This window comes from Convolutriloba macropyga, chromosome 14 (assembly GCF_964194025.1).
Source record: "Convolutriloba macropyga chromosome 14, txConMacr16.3, whole genome shotgun sequence".
NCBI classification, from domain to species: Eukaryota; Metazoa; Xenacoelomorpha; order Acoela; family Convolutidae; genus Convolutriloba; species Convolutriloba macropyga.
Genome location: NC_134481.1, coordinates 16,836,228 through 16,860,685, shown reverse-complemented (window position 1 = coordinate 16,860,685; position 24,458 = coordinate 16,836,228). Strand labels below are relative to the sequence as shown.

The window sequence follows — 24,458 nt, the reverse complement described above, 5'->3', positions numbered from 1 at the left end:
CCAATGTAAAAGTACTTTTTGTGATGGGTGGGGGGAGGGGTGGGTTTTAATGGACCACGTTAGAAGCGATTTATTTACAACTCTTAGTTTGACAGGGAAAAAGTGATATAGTGACAGAACAGGCTCAAGTTAAATGTGACATTTTAACACATTGAGAGTTGATTTTATATCTTATACTGGTTTTCGTAAAGATTTAACTTGATACCAATTGGCGTGACTATGAAACGAAACCATTTGGTGTAGCTTGTTCAAATTGACTCTTGTTTAGATGGGGAGAATGTTTCGCCTTCATCAGGAGCTGCGCGTTCTCAGCCGCCACAAGTTAGTGCTTATTCGAGGAAAGAATAACCTAATTGAAGCTATGTTACACTGTCAAAGACAAATTTTTCATTCAGCGTAATGATCTTCACAGATTATTCGAGAAACCGAAATTTGCATTAACTTGTCTCGTCAGCTTTGTGTCCTTAATAATTAGTAGGAACTTACACATCCCTCACGAAAATATAGCCCCCTTTATGGTATGATGGAGGAATATATATGGGAAAGACACATTTAGTCTTATACTCTAGAAAGTATTTTAACTTTATTTTCATGATAGTAGAATTGGATTGGTGATTTCAGTCATGTAGGACCGAAATTTTTGATAAACTACAGGGTAATATATTAGATCAGAAGACTAATTGTGTCTTTTCCGCTTGTTCCCCCAGTATGTTATCCTCCCCCCAGTTACAGAGCACGTGCCGTTACATAGTTAATCATTATGTAAAAATATGGCACGTGCGTCTGGGGAGCGCGAACGGAAAAGATCGACTAATTTTTAAGCGGCAATTGAATTTGAAGCAAAATGAAAACAACGAATTTATACCGCATAATAGGTAGAATGCGAGATTGCAAAGGTCTGTCAGAACAAAAACAGCACTAGTATTAATTAATAGCCGCCCTCATCTTCTCAGCCGGCTATTATAGCGCTCCTATTTTTTTTACAATTCAAAGAATTTGAATTGTATTGGGGCGCTGTCTTTTTTTTTAAGATCTGTTGACACATTTTCATGATTTTTGAAGTCAAATCGGAGTAGTGATTTTGGTCACGCCGAAACAGGAAATGGAGCGAAAAAGCGAGTGGTTTTGCGGCGTGAATTTTTTTCGCTCTAATTTTAAAGTAGAGTGCGAAAATGGTGTTTGAACAAAATTTCGGTTTCTCGGTAGTGGTTTTTTGTTCACATGCGGCAATTTCACTCTGATTTTTACTGTTATTTCGATTATTTGGATCGGATTTTTTTCTAAACGGTTTTCCCAATCCATTCACAGCTCATTCTAGGTCTAGTTTTTTTGTTTGAATTAAATTTTTATTTCTCGCTAGTGGTTTATTTTGTTCACATGCGGCATTTTGACATTGATTTTTTTATTTTTCTCAATTTTTTTATTTTTCTCGATCTGATTTTTTTAAAATGGTTTTCTCAATTCACTCATAGTCCCTTCTAGGTCTAGTTTTTCTGTTTAGTCAATGAAAATTCTTTGAATTGTACGTCAGGACTTGTCCTGCTATGTTTTTTTACTTCGTCGAATAAAAAAATGTTTCGCTTTACCTCATTTTGCCGCCTTTTCAACATTTTGCGTGAAATCTTTTTGACTTCTCTAGGCTAGTTTCTCTCTTCTCTCATTCTGCTAAAAGTGATTTTGAACATCAGTTGCTCAGCAAAGCAATTCAAAATGAACAGAGTCAGTATAAAAATTTGAAGTCAGAAATAGAAACGGGATAAACCCATGAAGCCCAATTTTAGATGCCCGCTATTTGAACGTCGGTCCTATAAGTATTAGTTACCTCTCTCTAATGCTTATTGTTATTGATAGTAGCCCCTGTAGCCTCTCTCTAAGAAACAGAAGTATGTTCAACTACGAAATGCCATCAAATTAAATCGGACTTAAAAAATGTTTTTGTACGAAAATCTTTTTTTTTCAATATCTTCTGTTATTTCAATCCCAGTCATGCTTATTGGAATCAACGGCGGCTATTTTCCGGCAATCTGCCGGGTATATTCTGGAATTTTGGTTTTTTATATTTAGGTGAACATGATGCCCATTGTACAGCCGAAGCCAGTGACCATGATCAAACCGGTCGTCACCTCTCAGGTATTTATTGTTCTTCTTGCGTTAAATGTTCGAGTCGCTCTGATTCCAGAGTTGCATGAAAGGCCATCGAGGAATGACAAATTGCGGTCTAGTTTAGTCTTCGTGTTAGATTCTGAATAGCCACCGATTGTTTTTGCGTCGAAAAGTGACTCTAAGATTCTTATATTTCTGGTTTTTAAATTGTAGTTTTAAAGTTTTTTCGGTCACCAGGGATTTTGAGCGCCATGTTTGTGTAGAGGCGTTATCGAATAATCATAGAAAGATTAAGCTAATCAATAGACAAGGTGGTCTATTTATGACAAATACCTGTCCGAAAATTTTTCAATTGCAAAGTAAGCTAGATATAGAATCCATGTTTCTTCAGTATCAATTGTTTAAATAAAGTAGCAATTATAGGGAATTATATATGTATGGTATGTATTCGAGTGAAATATCGAAATGTCCCCCCCCCCCCCCCCCCCGTATTGTTAGTATTACACATATATATACTACTCACTTATATATAGTGTATTGCTCTGTAGTGTACCCTGAAAATGACTACCTTTTTCTCTGTGGATTCCTTTTGGTTTCCAGTTATTAGGTTCACACGTTCTTGTGGGTACGTGATTTTCTGGGGTGTGAATCAATATGTTCCAATGCAGACCTTTTACGATGTTTTGAGGGAACAATTTAGCTCCAAACTACTGAGAACAATAAATGATTTGCCTTATATGGAACATTGGCGCAAATTTTCTCGGGTTTCGATATGAAAGAGATATGTTTCGTAGGCTGTTACTCAACAACAGCAGCAGCCACAACAGCCAAAGGTGGTTGGGAAGCCAGTGCAGTTGGTGGCATCTTCACAGCCGGGAGTGGTGAAGGCTGCACCTCAGATTGTCACCTTGTCTGGCAATAAGCAGCCAGTGCTCGCCAGTCAACTTAAGGTAACATAGTCTCATTTGCTTAGATGCAGATTATATCAATGTAGATGCAAGTTCTCGAGTTTTTTGCAGTCGATTTTGTTTACCACATATCAAAAGAAAAATTTCAAAACCTGGGCTGTTTATTTCGTATTATTAAGCGTAGACTAGCTCATCTTATTAATGACCTTTTTCAATTCAGGTTTTATTTCGAATGTTCTCAATAAAGGTAGTAATCTTGATTATACCTGAAAAAAACAAGTAAAAGCTTTTCAGGGCCGTGGCTCGCTTCCACCCGGGACCGTGATCAAAGTAATCAAGAGTGGTACAGGTGTGGCAGCGGGTTCAACTGTAGTTAGGGCAGCATCCGGGGTCGGGTCAGTTACTCAGGGGGTGCCAGGAGGTCCAACTGTCATTAGAGCTGTGAGGCCTCTAGGTACTGCTGTCGGGTCAGTTGGAGGACTTAACAAAAACCCAGTCTTGCTCCAGGGAAATCAGATCAAAGTGAGTAACCAATTACTATGCTTCAAATTTTCAAAATGAATTGTAAGATTTTTCCCGCGAAGCGAAAGCGTCTATTATTGGGGACAAGTGTTTTTTTAATTGCCGCACAGCGATAGCTGGGCCTATTATTGGCCTTCTCTTGGTTTTTACGACTCGAAGAGGAGTATTGGTTTTCTTAAGGTTTTTTTTTTACCGGAAGTACTATTCGTTCAGACGATGTTTTGACCTAAAAGCGAAAGCGAGAAAAATTGCAGTGTGAACTAATTTTTTCTGAGCGAGAGAAGTTTTTTGATCATGCGCTGCGTTTAGTGAATGACTTTTTGACATTGAAAAGTAGTTTTTGACTGAATGGCACATATAGATAACCGTTTTTAGCCGTTTTTTCCTTCAAGTGGCCTAGTTTTTTTGCTTGTAATTTGGTTTTTTTGTAGAAATAATTTTTAATCGATGCTATGTTGAAATGTAAACCCCGGAAATTGTTAGCACAGTATTTTGCATAGCCTGAAATTGCGTTTCAAATGCGAAAGTGGCACATTTTTCTTGATTTTTTAGTTAATTTTTGGCTTTTTTTCTATTAAATTCTTCATTTTTGGATCGTTTAGCTGTTTTTTGTCAAAAATCAGTTAATATACTCAATGCCTCTTTCTACCTCGATGTAATTTTGTTTCATAAAATTGTACATTTGCTAATCCGATTTTCGTAGTTTTTGTGCAATTTTTTTCAGTTTTTTGTTTGTATTTTGCTTTTAATTACTAGAAATACTATTTTGGGGAACATGAGGGACTTTAATTTCGTTTCAATAAAAATTCAATCATTTTTTGGTGTTAAGTTTTGAAAAAACAGATATTTTTTTTCATAAATGCAGTCTTAAACATTTTTCGACCACTTTTTTGCAAAAAGTTTCATTGTTTCGTATGTCTGAATTCTGCTTTTTCTTGTTTTATTCTGTTCAGCAAGCTGGATTTTTGTCTCGAATGACTCGTTGTCTTTTCTATGTCTCGAATGCTGATCAATGAAATGTACTCGTTTTTCTTGATTTTTTTAAATTTGATTTTTAACTTTCGAAAATCAAGAATTGGTCTTTTTGTTACGGTGTTCCTAACATTGTGTCCATATTCTTCACATTATCGTTTGTATCATTCTAGTTTTGTCCTGGCACCTACTTTTGTTTTCGTTATATTGATTTTTTTCAGTTGTTAAAAAATTGAATGATTTCAGCTTTTTCTTAGATCTTGGTTTCTTCGGTTTGCAATTGATTTAATTCAAAATAAGGCAGTACTGGGAGTTTGCTAGAAAGTCTTTTCCAACATTTCGACTTATTACTATTCATTGCAGTTTTATTCCGGGCTTGGTATTGTTTTTAAACGATTGTTTGCCTTTGAATATCATTCTGTTGCTTTTGTTTTTCTATGATTAATTTAATTTTTGAATTAGTATGAAATCATGTTATCTAGCATATATACAACAAGGAAGAATCATGTATTATTTTTTTCTTAATTGCCGTGATTAGAAATCTAATGGTAGTGGTTCTCTGAGTCTTAAGTTTGAGCACTCTTATTTGAATAATTTTGACTTTCCTGTCTTTTTTGAAAAGTTTTTATATGCCGTTTGCTTTCGCGATCTTTTTGAGATTAGAATCATTAATTATCTGAGGGCAATTGATGGCCCTGTCAGCTTTGTCAGGCTATCATTTTTTTGACCATCCTAAATATTTCAGACTTTTTTAACGTAACCAAACGTTTTCATTAATAAAATTTTGCTGCATTTTCTTTCTCTTGGTGAGTGGTTAAAATTTCACCGATTTTTAGATCAGACCCGCGGAGGTAATGAGTTAATGGTTTAATACAAAAGGTAATGGCTTCAGCTTTTTGTGAAGTTTTGGTGCTTCGAGTCGCTTCCGGAATTCTTCCGGCTATGTTTTTTTTATTTCGTCGTCATGATTTTTGTTTCGACCATATGACGTCATAGCCACTTTTTTGTTCATTCGTTCATGCAATTTCAACAGAATCGCATGTGCGACGTCATTTTTCGCTCTTAGTGGAGCGAGATTTTTTGTTCATTTGCGTGATTAAATTTTTGGTCACTCTTGACTTACCTCACTCTCAAAAATGACTTCCTCACTTTGAAATTGACTTTTATTTACTTTAATTCAAAGAGATTAGGTCAAATGGGTGTGTGTCACTCTAAATGAAGGTTATTTGAGATCAGCTAAATAACTTATACAGATTTTTAATCAAAATATAACAGATCAGCCTTCAGTGAAAAGACGAATTTTTTGGTCTCTCTTTTTTACTGTTTTTTTTGGACTGCCGATCTACGAATCTATTGCGGCTATTTTCTGACAATCTGCCAGCTATGTTTACAATTTGAAGAATTTGAATTGTATTGGGGCGCTGTCTTTCTTTAAGATCTGCTCACACATTTTCATGATTTGTGAAGTCAAATTGGAGTGGTGATTTTGATCACGCCGAAACAGCAGATGGAGCGAAAAGCAAGTGGTTCTGCGGAGTGAAATTTTTCGCTCTAATTTTAAAGTGGAGTGAGAAAACGGTGTTTGAACAAAAATTCGCTTTCTTGCTAGTGGTTTTTTGTTCACATGCGGCACTTTGACTTTTACTGTTTTTTCGATTTTTTGGGTCGGATTTTTTTTCTAAATGGTTTTCCCAAATCATTCATAGTTCGTTCCAGGCCTAGTTTTTTGTTGATTCTAATTTCCGTTTCTCGCTACTGGTTTTTTGTTCTTATGCGGCATTTTGACATTTATTTTCTGTTTTTTTTTATTTGTTTTTTTTTAGAAATGGTTTTCCCAATGCACACATAGTCCGTTCTAGGTCTAGTTTTTTTGTTTAGTCAATGAAAATTTTTGTCTGTCCTGCTATGTTTTTTAATTCGTCGTGTGCATCGATGTTTCTTGCGACCTGACTTCTTGAAATTGACTTTTTTAATTTCAGTGACTTCTACTGCTTGGCAGTTAAAATTTGTGTGCGTGACGTCATTTGTTCTGCTGTAAGGTCAATTGCGTGACTTACCTCACTCAAAAAAATAACTTCTGAAATCACTTAATGAACTTAAATTTTGTGAAGATTTACTAGTTAAAGATCAGTAGTGTGCATCTAAGAAGTGCCAAAGGTATATACCCTAATTCTTGAGTATTAGAGTCTTGAGTTTTTGTTTTCGAGTATCAGTTTTGAAGAAGCTCCAGTAAGGTTTTTTCTTATAGAGCGTATGTGTCATAAAAAATGACAGTCCAAATCTAACGAAATTTCTAGTGGTCTATTAAAGGACTGGTGGTCAATCTGTCTATGTTAATTCTTTAGTTGTTTCAATTCATGAAATGCGACAAGCGGCTATTTTTCGGCATTCTGTGTTTATTAATATCCGCAAAGAGATAGCTGAGGCAATTATTGGCCTTCTGGGTTTTTTTTACCACTTGAAGAGGGGTATTGGTTTTCTTGTTGGTAAGAGTCGAACAGTCTTTATCGGTTTGTTTTTTTACCACTCGAAGAGGAATATTGGTGGAGAGAAAAACAATAAGTCTAGAAGAGGCCTTATGGTTTTCTGTTACAATCCAGGAATTGGATTGTATTGGTGCTTTGTCTTTATACGACCCGAAGAGTATTGGTGGAGCGTCTTTTTTTGATCCGTATTTTTGTTCGAGTATTTAAAACAGGAAATGAAATGCTTGAAAAAAGTGATTAGGTCAAATTGCCGGAGAGGAGAGAGAGAGAGAGAAAGAGAGAGTGGCCAAATGTTCATGCCATATTTTGAGAGAGAGCAACAAAAGTAGGTATAAAAAATATTCGCTTAGCGAGCGAAGTTTTTTTTACCACATGCGGCATCTTCAAAGCAGTTTTTTGTTTAAACTCCAATTTTTTGTGATATAGGTGTTTGTCTACGATTTCTAGGCTAGTCATAGTACGTTTAGAATAATTTTTGACCATCTGAAACAAATAATACACTTTAAGACTCAATTTTGAGCTCCTTAGCATTTTGCCATACAGCTTTTGTATTCCTCTTCAAATCTTTATATGATTCATGGTTTTCCGTGATTCAAATTATTTGTTCTAGCTGTTTTGGCCGCAAAGCGATAGCTGAGACTATTATTGGCCTTATTGGCTTTTTACCACTCGAATAGGGATATTGGTTATCTTGTTGTAAAGACTCGAAACGTCTTTATGGTTTTCTGTTTTTTACCACTCGAAGAGGATTTTTGGTGGGGCGTCTTTTTAAGAGTCGATGATGCTTTATGGTTTTCTGTTACAATGCAAGAATTGAATAGTATAGGTGCTCTGTCGTTTTACGACTCGAAGAGGAGTATTGGTAGAGCGTCTTTTTTGATCGGAAAATATCATCGATAACGTAATGCTCTGTGTCTTTAAACAATAAGACTTAGCCCGCAGAATTCATTGGTTTATTCCAGTTCTTTGATTTTGCCGGCACGAATTGGATTGAATTAGCTCACTGATTTCTAAATGTGAGCCTGTTGAAATAATTAGTGAGGTATGTCTATTGTGAAAGTGGTAACTTGTGGAAAACAAGAAAAGTAAAAATGAATTAACAACTGAGAGAGAGTCAAATTGAAAAGCCCTGAAACACTCCAAATTGAACAAACTAATTACCTATCTATCAGCTTCATGATAAGAACGGGTACCTGATAGTAAACAAAGACTATACCAATGAAAAATCAAATCAAACAATGCCTTATTTAACATTTTTTTAGAAAAATAGTTTGTCAGTTGTTAAAATGAATAACAAGCTAAAAGTTTGCACTACGGGACTTCAATCAAAAGAAGCCATCGGTGTTGATGACAAATGAGAGATCAAGTAAAAGGACATCAGATATGCAATATGAAGAAATTCACTAAAATATCACATGAGAAGGAAGTATCTATAAAAATAAAGCGATCAAATTTTTAATTAGCTCAAATATTGCCTTATTTGAGAGCCATTGAGACCTGTCATTAATGAGACAAATTGATGCGACAACAATAAAAACTATAAAAAGAGCAAAGCTCATAAACCAACAGATCATTTGAAATTAATTAGTGTCATATCTAAGTGTTATTATAGCTGCGAAGCTGTAAGCTGAGCGTAGCTATATTGCGGTGCTCTTGGTTTTTTTTTGTTTCGTCGTCTGACGCTCTTTTTTCGTTTTACATTTGTTCACACGCAAAGCTGAAAAAGTCAAATTTTCTGAATGACTTCTTCCTCTCACTAACGGCATTTGCGCGCGTGACGTCATTTCTCACTCGCTTTAGCGAAAGTTTTTAGGTTATTTGCGTGATTAGATTTTGATCATACGTGACTTACGTCACTCAATAAAATGACTTTTGCACTTTAAAACTTAAGTTTAAATTGAGTTTGTTTAAGGTCAAAGGAACTCATGTGTAGTAAAGGTCCCTAATAAGAGACTTCTGTGGAATGAATTTTAACAAGATTTATTACTATAGCCGCCCTCATCTCAGCCGGCTATTATACCGCTCCTATTTTTTTTTACTTCGTCGAACAAAAAATGTTTCGCTTTGCCTCATTTTGCCGCTTTTTCAACATTTTGCTTGATATCTTTTTGACTTCTCTAGGCTAGTTTCTCTCTTCTCTCATTCTGCTAAAAGTGATTTTGAACATCAGTTGCTCAGCAAAGCACTTCAAAATGAACAGAGTCAATATAAAAAATTGAAGTCAGAAGTAGAAACGGGATAAACCCATAAAGCCCAATTTTAGATGCCCGCTATTTGAACGTCGTTCCTATAAGTCTTAGTTACCATCTCCAATGCTTATTGGTATTGATAGTAGCCCCTGTAGCCTCTCTCTAAGAAACAGAAGTACGTTATGTTCATCTACGAAATGCCATCAAAAATAAATCGGACTTGTTGCCATCAAAATTGTTTTTGTACAAAAATCTTTTTTTTTCATTATCTTCTATTCTTTCAATCCCAATCATGCTTATTGGAATCAACGGCGGCTATTTTCCGGCAATCTGCCGGGTATGTTTAATTTATCGCTGAATGTTTTTTAGCCTAGTTTTTTGAACGGCGTCGATTTTTTTTTCAATTTAGATCTGTATCTGTTTCTATCTCTATTATATGGCACGCAGGTCTATTGTTTCGCAGCTATTCCGGCAATCTGCCGGCTATGTTATCTATATTGGGACTGTTAAATAGCGTAAATAATGTCTAAGCCTGTAAGAGAACCAGTAAGAACTGCGATTGACAAGATCAGTTCATAGGAAAAGAAATGAAAAACTAAAAAATAAGCACTTATTTTGAAAACATTTTCAAAAAATTGTTTAGAACGTTAGATATGAATGAAAACTATAAAGCGTCAATTCTGGCTTAATAGAGAGCCAATGAGACTTGTCATTAAATAAAGAAAGAAATAAACGGAGAGAACTAAAAAATATCAACAGTTTTTTTTAATAGCCGCGAAGCGATAGCGGCTATTATTGGGCACATCGTGGTTTTTTTTAATTCGTCGTCTCCATCGATGATTCTTACGACCTGACTTCTTGGAATTGACTTTAGTGACTTCTATTGCTTTGAGGGTTAAAGTTTGTGTACGTGACGTTGTTTCTGCTTTTAGGTCAATTGCGTGACTTACCTCACTCAAAAAATTGACTTCTGAACTCACTTATGGAACTTTAATTTTTAATGAAGATTTACTAGTTAATAGTGTGCATCTAAGTTGTGCCAATCTTATATGCCCTAATTTGTGATTATTAGTCTTGAGTTTTTGATTTCGAATATCAATTTTGAAATAGCTCTTTAAGGGCGTTTTCCTTATAGAACGTATGTGTCAAAAATTGACAGTCCGAAGCTAACCCGAAAAGTCTAGTGGTCTATTGAAGGACTTGTGGTCAATCTGTCTATCTTATTTCTTTAGGTGTTTCAATTCCTGGAAGGCCACGAGCGTCTATCGCGGCTATTTTCCGGCAATCTGCCGGCTATGTTCTTGCTTATTTTATTAGCTGTGACCTCAGCCAATTTATACTGCATTTTTTGTTTTCGTCGTATGCCGCTTTTTCACATGTGTTTTATGTTTTGATAAATGTGTTTATTAATTGGGCAGCACGTTATCATCAAATAAATTGATCTGTACTGGATGCTTTCAGCTGATCCAAAGTAGCACTGCAAATACTGTTAAGCCTCAAATTGCAACATCTGGTGGAGTGGTGACTTCAGCAGCACCTATACATACTTCTGCAGCTGGACCCTCAAACATCATCAAAATCCCGGCTGGTGCGACTATCAATGTTGGCGGACCTCCTCAGATGTTGAATCCACTGTCAATGGGCATGGGTGATAACGGTAATTAACAATTATTCCAGACATATTAAAAGGGTATCATTGAATAGCGCTATCGTTTACGAAATTGTTGTTGCTAGGCTGTTAATAATTTTGTTAATGATTTTTTATGATAAAATTTGATGGGTTTATTTGATTGGTAGCCGCGAAGCGATAGCGGATATTAATGGGGACTTTGTGGTTTTTTTAAAAATCCAAGAATTGGATTGTATTGGTGCTCCGCCTTTTTACATTTCAAAGCATTTGAATTTTAATGGGGCGATGTCTTTTTTTAAGATCTGTTCACACATTTTCATGAGTTGTGAAGTCAAATTGGAGTAGTGATTATGGTCACTCCGAAAGAGGAAATGGAGCGAAAAAGCGAATGGCTTTGCGGCGTGAAATTTTTGCGCTCTAGTTTTAAAGTAGAGTGAGAAAACGGTGTTTGAACAAAAATTCGCTTTCTCGCTAGTGGTTTTTTGTTCACATGCGGCAATTTCACTTCGAATTTTACTGTTTTTTCGATATTTTGGATAGGATTTTAATTTTTTTTCACAATTCATTCATGATTCATTCTAGGTCTTATTTCTAATTGCTCTTGAACGAAGTTCATAGCAATTATTGTAAACGTGTGTGTCTTTTTTATGCAAATCTTTCGCTTGACAATTTTGCGCTTTTCCTCTATAACATTCTTTGACTTCTCAAATGACTTTTCCACGCTTTCGTTCATCATTTTTGAGTGATCTCTAGTGCTCCGAAGTTGCTAATATAAAATCGGTTGCGGCGTAGCAGAATTAACTGACTTGTAGCGCAGTGGTTAATGAGGGTGGCCATGGATCGAGAGGTCAGTGTTTCGAATCCCGGTGGGGTTATAGTTTTCTGCACCCATAAAGAAAAATTGATCTAGGCTAGAGCCCCTGATGAATTGAATTGCCTCGCCTGTTGTCGTTCAAGAGCAATTCTTCCGAAATTTGTTGGTTTATGTTTTTTGTTTTATCCAAATTTCCATTTCTCGCTAGTGGTTTTTTGTTCACATACGGCATTTCGACATTGATTTTATTTTTTTTAAAAATTTTTGATCTGATTTTTTTGGAAATGGTTTTACCAGTTCACTCATAAACCATTCTAGGTCTAGTTTTTTGTTTAGTGAAAATTCTTTGAATTGTACGCCAGGATTTGTCCTGCTCTCTCTTTTTTTAATAATTTTTGTTAGATGGTTTCAAACCTTTATTCATGACCTTCAGCTTTCAAAACGGGATAAACAGGTAAAGCTCAGCTGGCATCAAGTAGTCCTTCAAGTACTCAGAGTGGTGAAGCTACTGGGACGTCAGTGAATCAAGGTTTAAAGGTCATTTTTAGAGTCCTTGAGCCCAAAATGTGGAAAATTTTCGTATTCATTTAATTCTTTGGACCTGTCTAAAATTGAGATTTGTAAATGCTGACAAATGTCTTTTGCAGGACATAATTACTGTTTATGGCCATTTTAAGAGCTATATATTTTGGTACTCCAAACATAAACACGCAAATCTATACTAATTTTTACAATTTTAGTTTTTTGAAAATTTTTGTCATCTTTGAAGCTTTTTCTGGTCACGGTGTCAAAAAACGTCCCCATGAGTTTGATAATAGGTTATTGCATAGTTTCCAGTGGTGAGGGAGTGTTTTTAAAAAAATTTAACATTAAGAATTTTAGCTATTTTCTGATAAATTTTCAGCTTTTATCAAATTTACTTGTCATTATTTAAATTTTTTCATCCCCGTCAAGAAACGTTGGGATTTTATAATAGGATATTGAACATTTATTATTGGTAATGGAACCGTTTTCATTATTTTATTATCACAAAATTCAGCAATTTTTATTAATAAAGCTTGCAATTTCTGGTTTAAGAAAATCTTTGTCATTTTTTAGGTTTCTGACCTCAACGGCCAAAATTATTATCTGAAAGCTATTACCATATTCCAAATTTATGGATCTTTATGAGCCATTAAAACTACAAATTAAGGCTCAAAATAGGAATACTGGATAGTTTCTGGAGACTAAAATTTTTATTATATTATCACGAATTTTAGCAAGATTTTGTTGAAATTTTTTTTATAGATTTTGATTTTTTGTCACTTACTGGGTTTAACAAAATTTACTGGCCCAAAAAACTTGTTTAAGTCTTGGAGAGGGATAGCATGACAGAACTCTAAAGAGAAAAAGAGGTTTTAAACGTTTTTTCTGGCAGATTTTAGAAATTTTATTTAAATTCTGCATTTCTGTTTTTTAAATAATGGTCATATTTCTCAAGAATGTATTCCTTTGGTGGCACATTAATCTCTTTCAAGGCTTGTGTGTGTGATTAATGAATATTTTGAATTTTGTCATATTTGGCCTTCAGGGTATAAGCTTCAAGGGTCTTAGCAATAATTATTTTTTTGTTTGGTTTGTTTGTTTTTAGTTTCTTCCTTTTTTGAGAATTTATCTTTTTGACTGCTATTTTTTTATTGGTCTCCTGGTCAGGTACATTAGGTCTCTGTGTCACTCAATTCTTTGGATTGTATTTCAGGACTTTTCCTGCTATGTTTTATTAATTCGTCGTCTCCATCGATGATTCTTACGGACCTGACTTCTTGGAATTGACTTTTTCAATGACTTCAGTGACTTCTACTGCTTTGCAGTTAGTGCGCGTGACGTCATTTCTGCTTTTAGTTCAATTGCGTGACCCACCTCACTAAAAAATTACTTCCGAACTCACTTAATGGAACTTTAATTTTAATGAATAATGAACATGTACTAGTTAAAGATCAGTTGTGTGCATCTAAGTAGTGCCAAACTTAAATGCCCTAAAACTTTAGTATTAGTCTTGAGTTTTTGATTTCGAATATCGATTTCGAAAAATCTATGAGGGCTTTTTCCTCTATAGACCGTATGTGTCATAAAATTGACAGTCCGAATCTAACCCAAAAAGTCTTGTCTATTGATGACCTGGTGGGCGATCTGTCTATCTTATTTCTTTAGTTGTTTCAATTCATGGGAGGCCACAAGCGTCTATTGTGGCTCTTTTCCGGCAATCTGCCGGCTATGTTCATGAAATTCAAGACAAAAAATTGAGATCATAACTAAATTAGAAAGGTACTCTCGCGTTTGTTGTATTGTTGATGAATGTTTCAGCGTTCTATATAGCAACTATCAGCCTGAAATTTAGCTGTTGATTTAATTTTCTGTGGACTTATCAATTAGTTGAAGGCGTTTTGGATCAACTGACTAAGGTATTGTTGATATCGTCATCGAATTGATTAGAGTGATGATGTTATTTCATTTAATTCCCTCAGTGGAGCTAATTTCACAATTTCTAACAAATTTTAGCATTGATAAAATATCAGTTTTATCACACAGTCAGGTGACCGTTTCGATAAAGTTTAATTGAAGACCTAAATTTAATTGAGTGCAACATTCCATAAATATTTATTCTGGCTCTGATGGCAAAATTGAAACAGCAATTGAAAGGAGAGAAAAATACATGGTGCTGTTGTTGCTGCACCATTTTTCGTGATGCTATGGTGTTTTTTGTCTTCAACATCGATCGACAACACCATAATTTAAAGCTGTTGTTCACGCGTTCTCCTTTTGAACTCGCTTGATCTTTTTTCTCGTTCTCACTCAGACGAATCTATTAGCATTTATTTGAGTCATTTTGATCTTTTAGAACTTGAAGAGCAGTATTGCTCTTAAGCAATTTTTTAAGACTTTGTCCTCAAAAACGGGATAAGCTGGTAAAGCCCGGGGCTATTTAGTTATTAAATTTGGTTTAGATAGTTACAAGTCTCTAAATGTAGGGTTCATAGAAACCGCTAGAAAGACAAATTCCTGTAGTAAAATTTTATAGTGTAAAAACGCCATACGTGGAGAAATATTGAAGTTATTATTTTGCTTCAGTGTTGACCAACTTGGATGAAGAAATGCCCCCTGAAAATGCCTTGATGGATACTACAACATCTCAACCTAAACCAGGTGTGTCTTATTGAACCCATCAATTTTTCAGCAGCTACTGTTGCCTTTATCGCGGAATTTGTTTGCCTGTTAGGTTAATTAAGATCGAATACTAAGCCGTATAACAATGAAGAGATCTCAAGTCGATCAGCTAACTAGAGTTGGGCTGTCTGTTTCCAGGAATGACTGTTGCGCCTCTGTCCCCTGACTTTCATGCTGATGGGGGTGGGTTCGAACCGGAGGAAGAGCAACAAGAGAATATAACCGAGGCACCATTGCCCGAAGAGACCACAGAGGAGTCTGAAATCGCAAATGGCGGAATTGTTCACGATGAAAGCGAATCGTCTGTGACACTCGAGAACTCGGTTCAGGAAGCCAGACAAGAAACGATTCACGGACAGGAACCTTCTTCTAATTACTTGACCTCAGAATTTGAGAATATGGAACCCGAGCCCGAACATGAAGAGGAACCAAAACCGCCAACGGAACTAGAAGAGCAGAATGAGAAGACAGACGGAGATGACGTGAAAGCGGAACAGGTTTCCGATTCCTCCAATCCTCAGTCTGAGACCATAAACAATCCAGATGAACTGCTTGAGCCCAACACTGCCCTTGAAGATCAAAAAACCGAAGTTGGATCAAAAGACGTTGAGATGAAAGAAGAAACTGATCAGAAGTCTCAGCAAATTGAAGATGAACAAGATGCCTTTGCAGCATCACATTCTGCAGATGGGTTTTTAGTTAACGACACGGAGCCAAAGACTGAAGATTTGAAGCAACCTGAGATGGCTGAACCTGTCGCATCGCATCGTGATCCTTCTCCCGTAGAAAGCCTCTCACAGCCCGAATCTGAGGAACCGATGCAAACTTTTGGTGAATTGAATTCGAATGGTGGAATCCAATCGCAACACCTACCCTCTCCAAGTCCCGATGAGCAGTGCCCTGGAAATCTGATGGCTGTTGCATCATCTGGAGTCGACCAGTTCTTATCCACTGACCAACTACCTCCGGATGCGCAGCTGAACCCCCCTATGACCTCACAGCCGCCCACGCACGTGCAATCCAACCAAAGCGGAACAGATACAAGTGAAGACGCCGCAGTTTTAGCCGAGTTCCAGAATTCAATAGTGCAATATGCAAAAAGTATGGACGACTCGGAGGCAGCAAATGCCTTGGCCAACTTGGCGAACGTGCATGTCGATCGAAGTAGTATGCCAGTTCAAGTGTCGTCCAGCGCAATGTGTGCCGGATCAGAAAATGACTTGCTACAAGAGGCACTAGACATTATCCAGAACTCAACATCCCAAAATCCAACACATTATAGCACTGTAAGACAGATTCATGCCTACTCGTTTCTCAAGTATGGTTATAGATTTTAACGTATCGTTTTTTTTGCGGAAGATTGTTATGAAACCGAATGCAAAAAATATGTGATAATTAATATTAATGCCTCAAGATGCACGTGAGTGAATTAAAAAAGAAATAAATGATGTTTTTACCCCTTCCAAACACACACATGCTATTTGGTGGAAATTAACGTTCTATACAACAAACTATTTGAATCAAACAAAAAGCACAAACTATAGATGGGTGTTAGCAACAGCAAGAATTCCTGTAGTCATTGCATTAGGCTTTGATAAATTAGCAAGCTAACGAGATCTATAAATGTCTGCTTCCGTGTTTAGAGTGGACCAGTTATGAGCTACGCAGACCAGCCGATGCCTTCATCGAATGGGGCTCAACTGATGCAACAACAAACGCATCGGCCAAATCAACAGCCACCACCCATAGACCAACAGCACCAGACTTCCGCCATCAACAGTCGTTCAAACAACTCGTTTGCAGCTCCTACAACAAGTGCCAGCAGCACAGCTCCAGACATTACTCGCTTGGGATCCCAGACATCACAGCATCATCTTCCACATGCATTGCAGCAGGAGACAGTTCCAGTGCAGCAGAGGGATCCAAATTGGATGGACGTTGGGATCATTAAAGGCACCGGCACTGTCGTTTCCCATTATTTTCTGCCAAATCCCAACAACCCTCACCCAGATGTAAGGTTTCTTACTAATAGCTGCAATAGCTAGCTAATTGGACTTCGCTTGGTTTTTGTATTGTTCTCAAACAAAGTTTTGCAATTATATTAGTCCTGCTGGTCTTATGCATTTTTAGCCCCCCCCCCCCCCCCTCCGCTATCAACCCCAACAATTCACCCTCTCAACCTCGTAACTCCGCACACTAGCCACCAATCGCACTCCCCACCGACCCACCCCATGCTTACCCCATACCTCCCGCCCTTCAAGCTAAAGCTAGCCTCCCTAAACTGCAGCTAGCTAATGGGAACGCCAATCGCTCGGTAGTGTTTTGAGAGGAGTTTGGCCAACGTTAGTCGGTTGTTTTTACAATTCAACAAAGTGATTATGAAGAGCACACAAAAATGGAATAAGTTACCCTTTAACGTAAGGGCGACGGAGAACAAAACTCTTTTAAAAGAACTTTAACAGAGTTTTTGCAACGTCAGCATGAAAATTTTCCAATAGATAGACAGTTAGGATCATTCGTGTCTTTTTTTATATATAGTGGAACGAACAGCTTAATGGGTAACATCAATTAATAACCAGAAGATTAATGTATAATTTTGATTATTTCAAAAAATATTCCTGATTATTCTGAAGGCATGTAAACTTTAACCTTTCGGTTATATTATTAATTTACATGTTTGAAAAAAAAGATTATGGGCGCGCATTCTTTTTTACGACTCGGAGAGGAGTAATGGTGATCTGTTTTTGCGATTCAAAGAGGTGATTCTGATTTATAATATACGCCCTCATTTTCTCAAGCTGCTATTTTAGTGGCCGTATTTAGCTACGTCGTCGGACAAAAGTTTCGCTTTTCTTGAGTTCACAACTTGTTCAAAATTTTGCGTAAAATCTCGGCTAGTTCCAATCATCTCATTCTGCGCATAGTGCTTGAAAACAGCTCTTGCTCGGCAAAACTGTCTAGGATCATTAGAGTCAGTATTGGAAAACGTAATAAAAATTAGAAGAGTGAAACTACTATTTGAAAGTTTTTTGACGAAGATGTCTACGAGGCGTTTCAGACATTCTTCCGGCTCTTCTTCCATCAATGAACAATTTTTCAGAACGGAGGAAGTGTTTATTTTGTTCATACCTTCTTTTGAAACAGCGAGAATGGTAGCTGTGAATAAAATTATCGCTAAGCGAGCTAATCGTTTTGTTCACGTGCGGCTTTTTCCAGCCTTTTATTATCTCGTTTTGAATTTTTCGTGTTGTCTGAAGGGCTACTATAGATTAAAGGGTTGAAATTCAGGTAGTCTCGAAAGCCCTGTGAAGCTTTTTGGTAATTGAAGAGAATTTTGCGTTAATTTGATCTTTTTCATCCATTCTACTGAATTTTAGGCCATTTTTTGGCCGATTGCGATGTTTAATTGCTTTTATTGATACCTGAATTGAATCGCAATGCTTCTAATCATTTTCTATTGCAAAATGAGTTTTTTAACAAATCAGTTTATTTTCTATAAACTTTGACAAAAAATGAGATTTTTTGGCAGTTTTTCTCAATTTTTTTCTCCTTTTTTCAGAATCAAAGTTGTTAGTGAGCTTTGCATTAACTGTTAGTCATGATTGTACAAAACATTTTTTTCAATTTATTTGTGGTCTTTTGCTGGAAAAAATTATTAATTGCTCTCAAAGGAGATTTGTTGCAATTATATTAGTCCTGTGGTTTTGTTCGCGTGAACAATTTTTTGTCTAACCCTTTCAATTTTTCGTCCTCAAAAACAGGATAAGCAGCTAACGCTCAGAGGGTATTAAGTGGCTGAACAGCTCTTAGAGCCTTGCGCCTTACTAGTCGCACCCAACTCACCTAATTGAATTTTAGTTGAGGGCAATTATTAGAAGCAGTAATAAATTCTGCAGATTCATAATCACAAAATAATCTCACCAATTAGTAAAAGAAATCTTTGTCATTTTTACAACTATCTTTTGGAGACTGCAGATGTACGACGCTATCGCAGCTATTTGCTGGCAGTCTGCCAGCTATGTTACATTAAAAACACGGAGAGCACAAATATACGGGGTCAGAAGATCCACTTGAAATTTGCTCATTCGAAATTTGCCCATTATTAATTGTTGCCAACTTTGATTTGACCATAGTTAATATTTGATTGCATTGCAGGACGAAACAGGCGGAGTAGGAGACTTAAGTGGATGTGTGCAGGTAGATCTTCAGCCAGGAACTGCTTACAAGTTGCGAGTGGCTGGTATCAATGCATGTGGAAGGGGAGGATTCAGTCCAGTGGCCGCTTTCAAAACATGTGTGCCTGGATTTCCAGGAGCTCCGTCTTCCATCAAAATTAGCAAGGTATCTAAATGGCTCAATCGAGTTGGTTCAGTCAATGGTTAAAATGGAACATTTCTGTTAAGGTTTTCATGTGCACAATTGGTGGGATTCATGTAGGGGTGCTCATCAAGCATTAACATAAGCAAAGCTGGATCTATTGTTTTGAACCCCCCCCCCCCAGTGTGTTTTTTTCACCCCCCCCCCCCAGTTACAAATTATATGTTATATAGAACGTTACTATCGCACGTGCGCCTGGGGGGCGTAAAAGATAGAAGCCTACTAAGCTGGGGGGAGGGGGGGCAAAACAGAGTAGATACGAAAAGCTCTATGCCAGTTCGTAAAATTGAGGCTCTCAAGATTTATCATTTGAGCAAACTATGGCAGATATCAATCCTGGCTTCGAACAATAACAAATAGTGAACGTTTTTATTTTTCCGGCATGCAGTGCTACATCCATGTTCTTGTTAAATAATGGATTTTATGAAACTACTTTTGTTATGGACAAATAAAAAATGGACTAATGAACCTTCAATTTTGTATTGTTAATAGTGAGTTCTTTTCAGAGCCCAGAAGGCGCAAACTTGAGCTGGGAACCTCCCCAGAACCCAGCTGGCAAAATATTGGAGTACTCTGTGTACCTGGCCGTACGTAACACACAGCCAGAACTGCAAGCTCCCTCTCAATCCAGACCTACCCAACAGCTGGCCTTCATCCGAGTGTTCTGTGGAGTGCCTCCTCATTGCACAGTTCATAACTCACACCTGGTGTCAGCCCATATTGATTACAGTACCAAACCAGCTATCATATTCAGAATTGCAGCCAGAAACGAGAAAGGGTGAGTATTAGATCTCTAGCAATATCTGTGATAAGTATTCTACATTTGTAGGCCTTTTTTCATGTGACTTGATAGCAAAATTAAAAAATTTCAGAATGGAGATTATTTTTCCTACAGTGTGTATGTGTGTGTGTGTGTGCGTGCGTGCGTGTGGTGGTGGTGGTTGTAATTATAGTAGATTAATTTTCCTCGAAATATTGAATACTTTGGTTGAATGATTTCTAGATCGCAACTTAAATTGTCAAATCTATTGCAACTGTTTTAGGTATGGGCCGGCAACTCAAGTGAGGTGGCTACAAGACTCTTCTCGTGATTCGCTCCTCCCTACTAATACTCAACAAACTTCTTCCTCGCCCTCCAAGAGATCAGCCACTGTCCCGTCTTCGTCACATGGAGCAGCAGCTGCTGTGTAAGTTCTTTCTCGGTGTGTTAGATACTATCGTCATTTGCTGGTGCATAAGTTTATCATCAAGTTTATTGGCCATACTACTTTATTATCAGCTGAGAGAAACTGTTACGCTTAACCCTTTAAATGCACTAAAACAAAGTTTATAGCGATTATATTCGTACTGTAATCTTTTTATGCGATTTTGCCTTGCGATATTTCGTATGAACCTTTTGACTTTTCGTCCTCAGAAACTGGATAAACAGGTATTGACCAGAGGGCATTAATTTGTCTTAGAGTTTTTCGACCTACTAGACTCTAAGTGTGCGATTCACCAAAACTTTTGGAGACATAGATTTATGGTGTAAAGGGTAGATCTTAGAGTTTGAAGCGCGCCAGTTGTTTGAGAACAATTCGCCCGACGTTAGTCGGTTGTTTGTAACATTTCTTAGATCCTGTGGGTCTTTTACTGCATTTTTTGCATGTCTGTCTGGCCAAATGAAATTTAAACCATTTTTTTTTACATCTACCTTTTTAATGCTTCCTGCATCTGAAATTTGCAAAAGATATATTAACTTCTGGCCTATTTTGGCTCATATTTTTAATTGCTGTGTGATGCTGCTATTGGCCTTCTCTTCGACCGTTCTTAATTTCATATCAGCTGTTGAATTTCTCTCGAACGAAGTTTGAAGCAACTATTGTAAACGTCTGTTTTCGGATTCCGACTTTGAATTTTTGTACCCATAAAAATTTATCTAGGAACCCCCCCCCCCTCGCGGCGCGAGGTTCGAGAGCAATTTATCCGACGTTGGTCTGTTTATGTTTGTTCATTCCAAGAAATTTTTTGACTAAAATGCGTGGGTGACGTCATTTTTGACCTTTATTGGAGCTACTTGATTGTTCATACCCATGAATAATTTTTTCCCAAAAATTGATTTTGCCTGTTTTAAGATCGTTAACGTCAAATAAGGATCTTTCGCTGTAAATGAAGTTATTTGAGAGCAGTATAAAAGGCTCAATTAAAAAACTAACAGTAATTAGCAAAAGTATTTTTTCCTATACTTTTCGGGGCATTCTCATTCCCTTCAAATATGGCCTACTTTGCAAATGTAACCCAAATCCATAGACGTTCTATAAATTCCATGTATTAACATAGCGCCGCGGATTTTAGATGAGGGCCTGGTCAAATTTGACCATGAAAATGTAGATTTAGCTCTGTGGTGTCGCATCCTCAGTTGTCAGCAATGCATATAATGCAGAGATTTCTATTACTTTGGCAAAATTATTTCAAATTTAAAGCGATTTATTGAAACGAATCTATTCAAGTTTTGTAGAATTATGGAATGATATTGTTAAGATCAATGTTTAATCCTGAATGCTGATGTTAAGAGTAGAGTTAGGAACAGCATTAAATTCAATAAAATGCCTTGCATTCTGCTTCTTTCATTCTGTTACCTTTTCACGCTTCACATTTTTTTTGGACGATTTGAATTTCTTTCATTCAGAGATTGTCTGTTGCTAAAATAGAATGTGAGCGATGACCCTACATAGATAGCTGGTGTTATCCCACCTAGGCAGAATCGAGTCCCCCTCCACCACCTAGTCAGAATCGAGTCCCCCTCCCCCACCTAGTCAGAATCGAGTCCCCCTCCCCCATCTAGGCAGAATTTAGTCTAGCCTATGCCTTCTTTCAAATTGTTTGCGACGCCAGTATTTCAAGAACATATCGTCCAATGCTAGTCGGTCTATGTTTGCTTTTTGTCTAATATTTTGCAGCCCACTGATTCAATATGATCAGTATCACAAGGTCTTCTGAGAATATTGATTTGGAATCGCAATTTGTGGAGATTACAGAGAAAGTTAGATTTCGAAATTGTCTATTATTAATTTTATTTAGTTTCACTCTTTTTTCAAACTAAGTAGTCTAATGAGATGGATGGGTGGTTCAAATGTGCAGTTAGCGGTGATTAAAGTCAGGTCTTGAATTTAGCTTTAATTCAACAAGTTTATACAAATACGCGCAAGGTTAAAAACGATATCAAAAGCTAACCGCGCACAGATTTATGCGAGCCGTAAGATTAATTCAAGGATTCCCCAATTGTATGAGCGCTTAATCATTGCAACTGCTTTGTCCGGGGCATGGGAGGAATGACAATTAAAATGTTTGCATGTGTGTTTGTAGGTTGTCCCAGCAGCACATGAAACGAGCTAAATTCGAAGAAGCTCACTGAATGGACCTCACTGCAGTCTAGTCTACTCAGCTCATCTGCCTACTGCGAAGCATTAATAAACACAAACACTTTATTTCATTAAACAGACTTTAATTTTCGTATTGCTTTATTAATGTGATTATCGTCACTCTGCAGCAGTAGTCTTCTAAGTCATTATTTCACTATTCTTGATGATCTAGTTTTCAGATTATAAAGTTGAATTTTCCTTTCCAAATTTCAGTGTCTCTCTCTCTTAATGTTAATTTATAAACGAGTTGGTCAAACTAGATGTTTTAGCTGTGCGTTTTTATTGTTACGGGAGACTAGTCAGCTTTAAGATAAAACAAAAGGAATGATAGATCGCAAGTGCTCAAGAATTACTGCCATCGAAGGAATTTCGCTATCGAACAAAAGATGACGTACTCAGTTGGCTGACCATCGTGTAAAATGTCCCAAACCCATAATTGCTCTCAAACGAAGTTTATTCTTGTTAATAGCCGCCCTCATCTTCTCAGCCGGCTATTATAGCGCTATTTTTTTACAATTCAAAGAATTTGAATTGTATTGGGGCGCTATGTTTTTTTTCAGATCTGTTAACACATTTTCCTGATTTTTGAAGTCAAATTGGAGTAGTGATTTTGGTCACGCCGAAACAGGAAATGGAGCGAAAAGGCGAGTGGTTTTGTGGCGTGAAATTTTTTCGCTCTAAATTTAAAGCAGGGTGAGAAAACGGTGCTTGAACGGAGATTGAACAAACGAGATTCGCTTTCTCGCTGGTGGATTTTTGTTCACATGCGGCAATTTCACTTTGATTTTACTGTTTTTTTTCGATTTTTTGGATCGGATTTTTTTTCTAAATGGTTTTCCCAATCCCTTCATAGTCCGTTCTAGGTCTAGTTTTCTGTTTAGTTAATGAAAAATCTTTGAATTGTACGTCACGACTTTTCCTGCTATGTTTTTTAACTTCGTCGAACTTTTTCTTCGCTTTACCCATTTTCCCGCTTTTTCGACATTTTGGGTGAAATCTTTTTGACTTTTCTAGGCTAGTTTCACTCTTCTGTCATTCTGCTCAAAGTCCTTTTAAACAGCAGCTGCTCAGCAAAGCAATTCAAAATGAAGAGAATCAGTATAAAAAAATCAAAGTCAGAAATAGAAACGGGATAAAGCCATAAAGCCCATTTTTAGATGCCCGGTTCTTGAACATTGTTCTGATAAGTTTTAGTTACTATCTATAATGCCTATTGGTAATGATACTGAACTCTGTAGCCTCTCTCTGAGAGACAGGAGTATGTTCAATTACGAAATGACATCAAAATAAATTGCACTTAAAAAGGTTTTTATACAAAAACCAATTTTTGTTGATATTTTCTTTTCTTTCAATCCCAATAGAGTTATGGGAATCAACGGAGGCTATTTTCCGGCAATCTGCACGGTATGTTTGATCTTTTGTGTGATTTTTTGCTTGACCGATTTTTCGTCTGACCTAATTGACTTTTAGTCCTCAAAAACGGGATAAACAGGTAGCGCTCAGCTGGCATTAAGTGCTCTTAGAGACCTTCAGCTCACTAGTCTTCAAGTATGCGATTCACAGAATCCGTTTTGGAGACATACTTATGGTCTGAATGGCAGTTCATAGAAATTGACCCTCACTCGGCCACCAATCCCCACCCTTGCAGAGCATGCATTTTTCTACTCAAATCGTGGAAGTAAGTGTTATCCTGGAAAAAAATATGAATTTTGTCACTAGAAATCACGGATGAACGCAACCCACTTCTGCGATTTTGAATATGTAATTAGCGTAAAAATTTCTTGCCCAAAATTTTGTTGGTTATTACTTGCTGTCCCGGTCAAAGACAATGGCTCTTGTAATCATTGATATG

At 36.9% G+C, this 24,458-nt stretch overlaps 2 protein-coding genes across 5 annotated transcripts in view; both read left to right on the top strand.

Moving 5' to 3' along the window:
* Positions 1-22,880, top strand: part of LOC142353236 (host cell factor-like) — a 51,690-nt gene extending 28,810 nt beyond the window's left edge. The window contains exons 8-19 of one of the 2 annotated variants that reach the window (XM_075405467.1): positions 269-321; positions 2,065-2,130; positions 2,898-3,053; positions 3,306-3,533; positions 10,675-10,837; positions 14,733-14,807; positions 14,967-16,114; positions 16,472-16,840; positions 18,984-19,169; positions 19,712-19,983; positions 20,249-20,392; positions 22,551-22,880. In XM_075405467.1, the coding sequence (XP_075261582.1) occupies positions 269-321; positions 2,065-2,130; positions 2,898-3,053; positions 3,306-3,533; positions 10,675-10,837; positions 14,733-14,807; positions 14,967-16,114; positions 16,472-16,840; positions 18,984-19,169; positions 19,712-19,983; positions 20,249-20,392; positions 22,551-22,599 (2,909 nt within the window). In that variant the 3' untranslated portion in view covers positions 22,600-22,880. Of the gene's footprint in view, positions 1-268; positions 322-2,064; positions 2,131-2,897; positions 3,054-3,305; positions 3,534-10,641; positions 10,838-14,732; positions 14,808-14,966; positions 16,115-16,471; positions 16,841-18,983; positions 19,170-19,711; positions 19,984-20,248; positions 20,393-22,550 lie in introns of both variants that reach the window. The other variant, XM_075405466.1, reaches the window with a different exon arrangement.
* The window catches only part of LOC142353237 (glycine receptor subunit alpha-2-like), a 391,226-nt gene that overhangs the window by 165,954 nt on the left and 200,814 nt on the right, over positions 1-24,458 (top strand). The window lies entirely within an intron of this gene.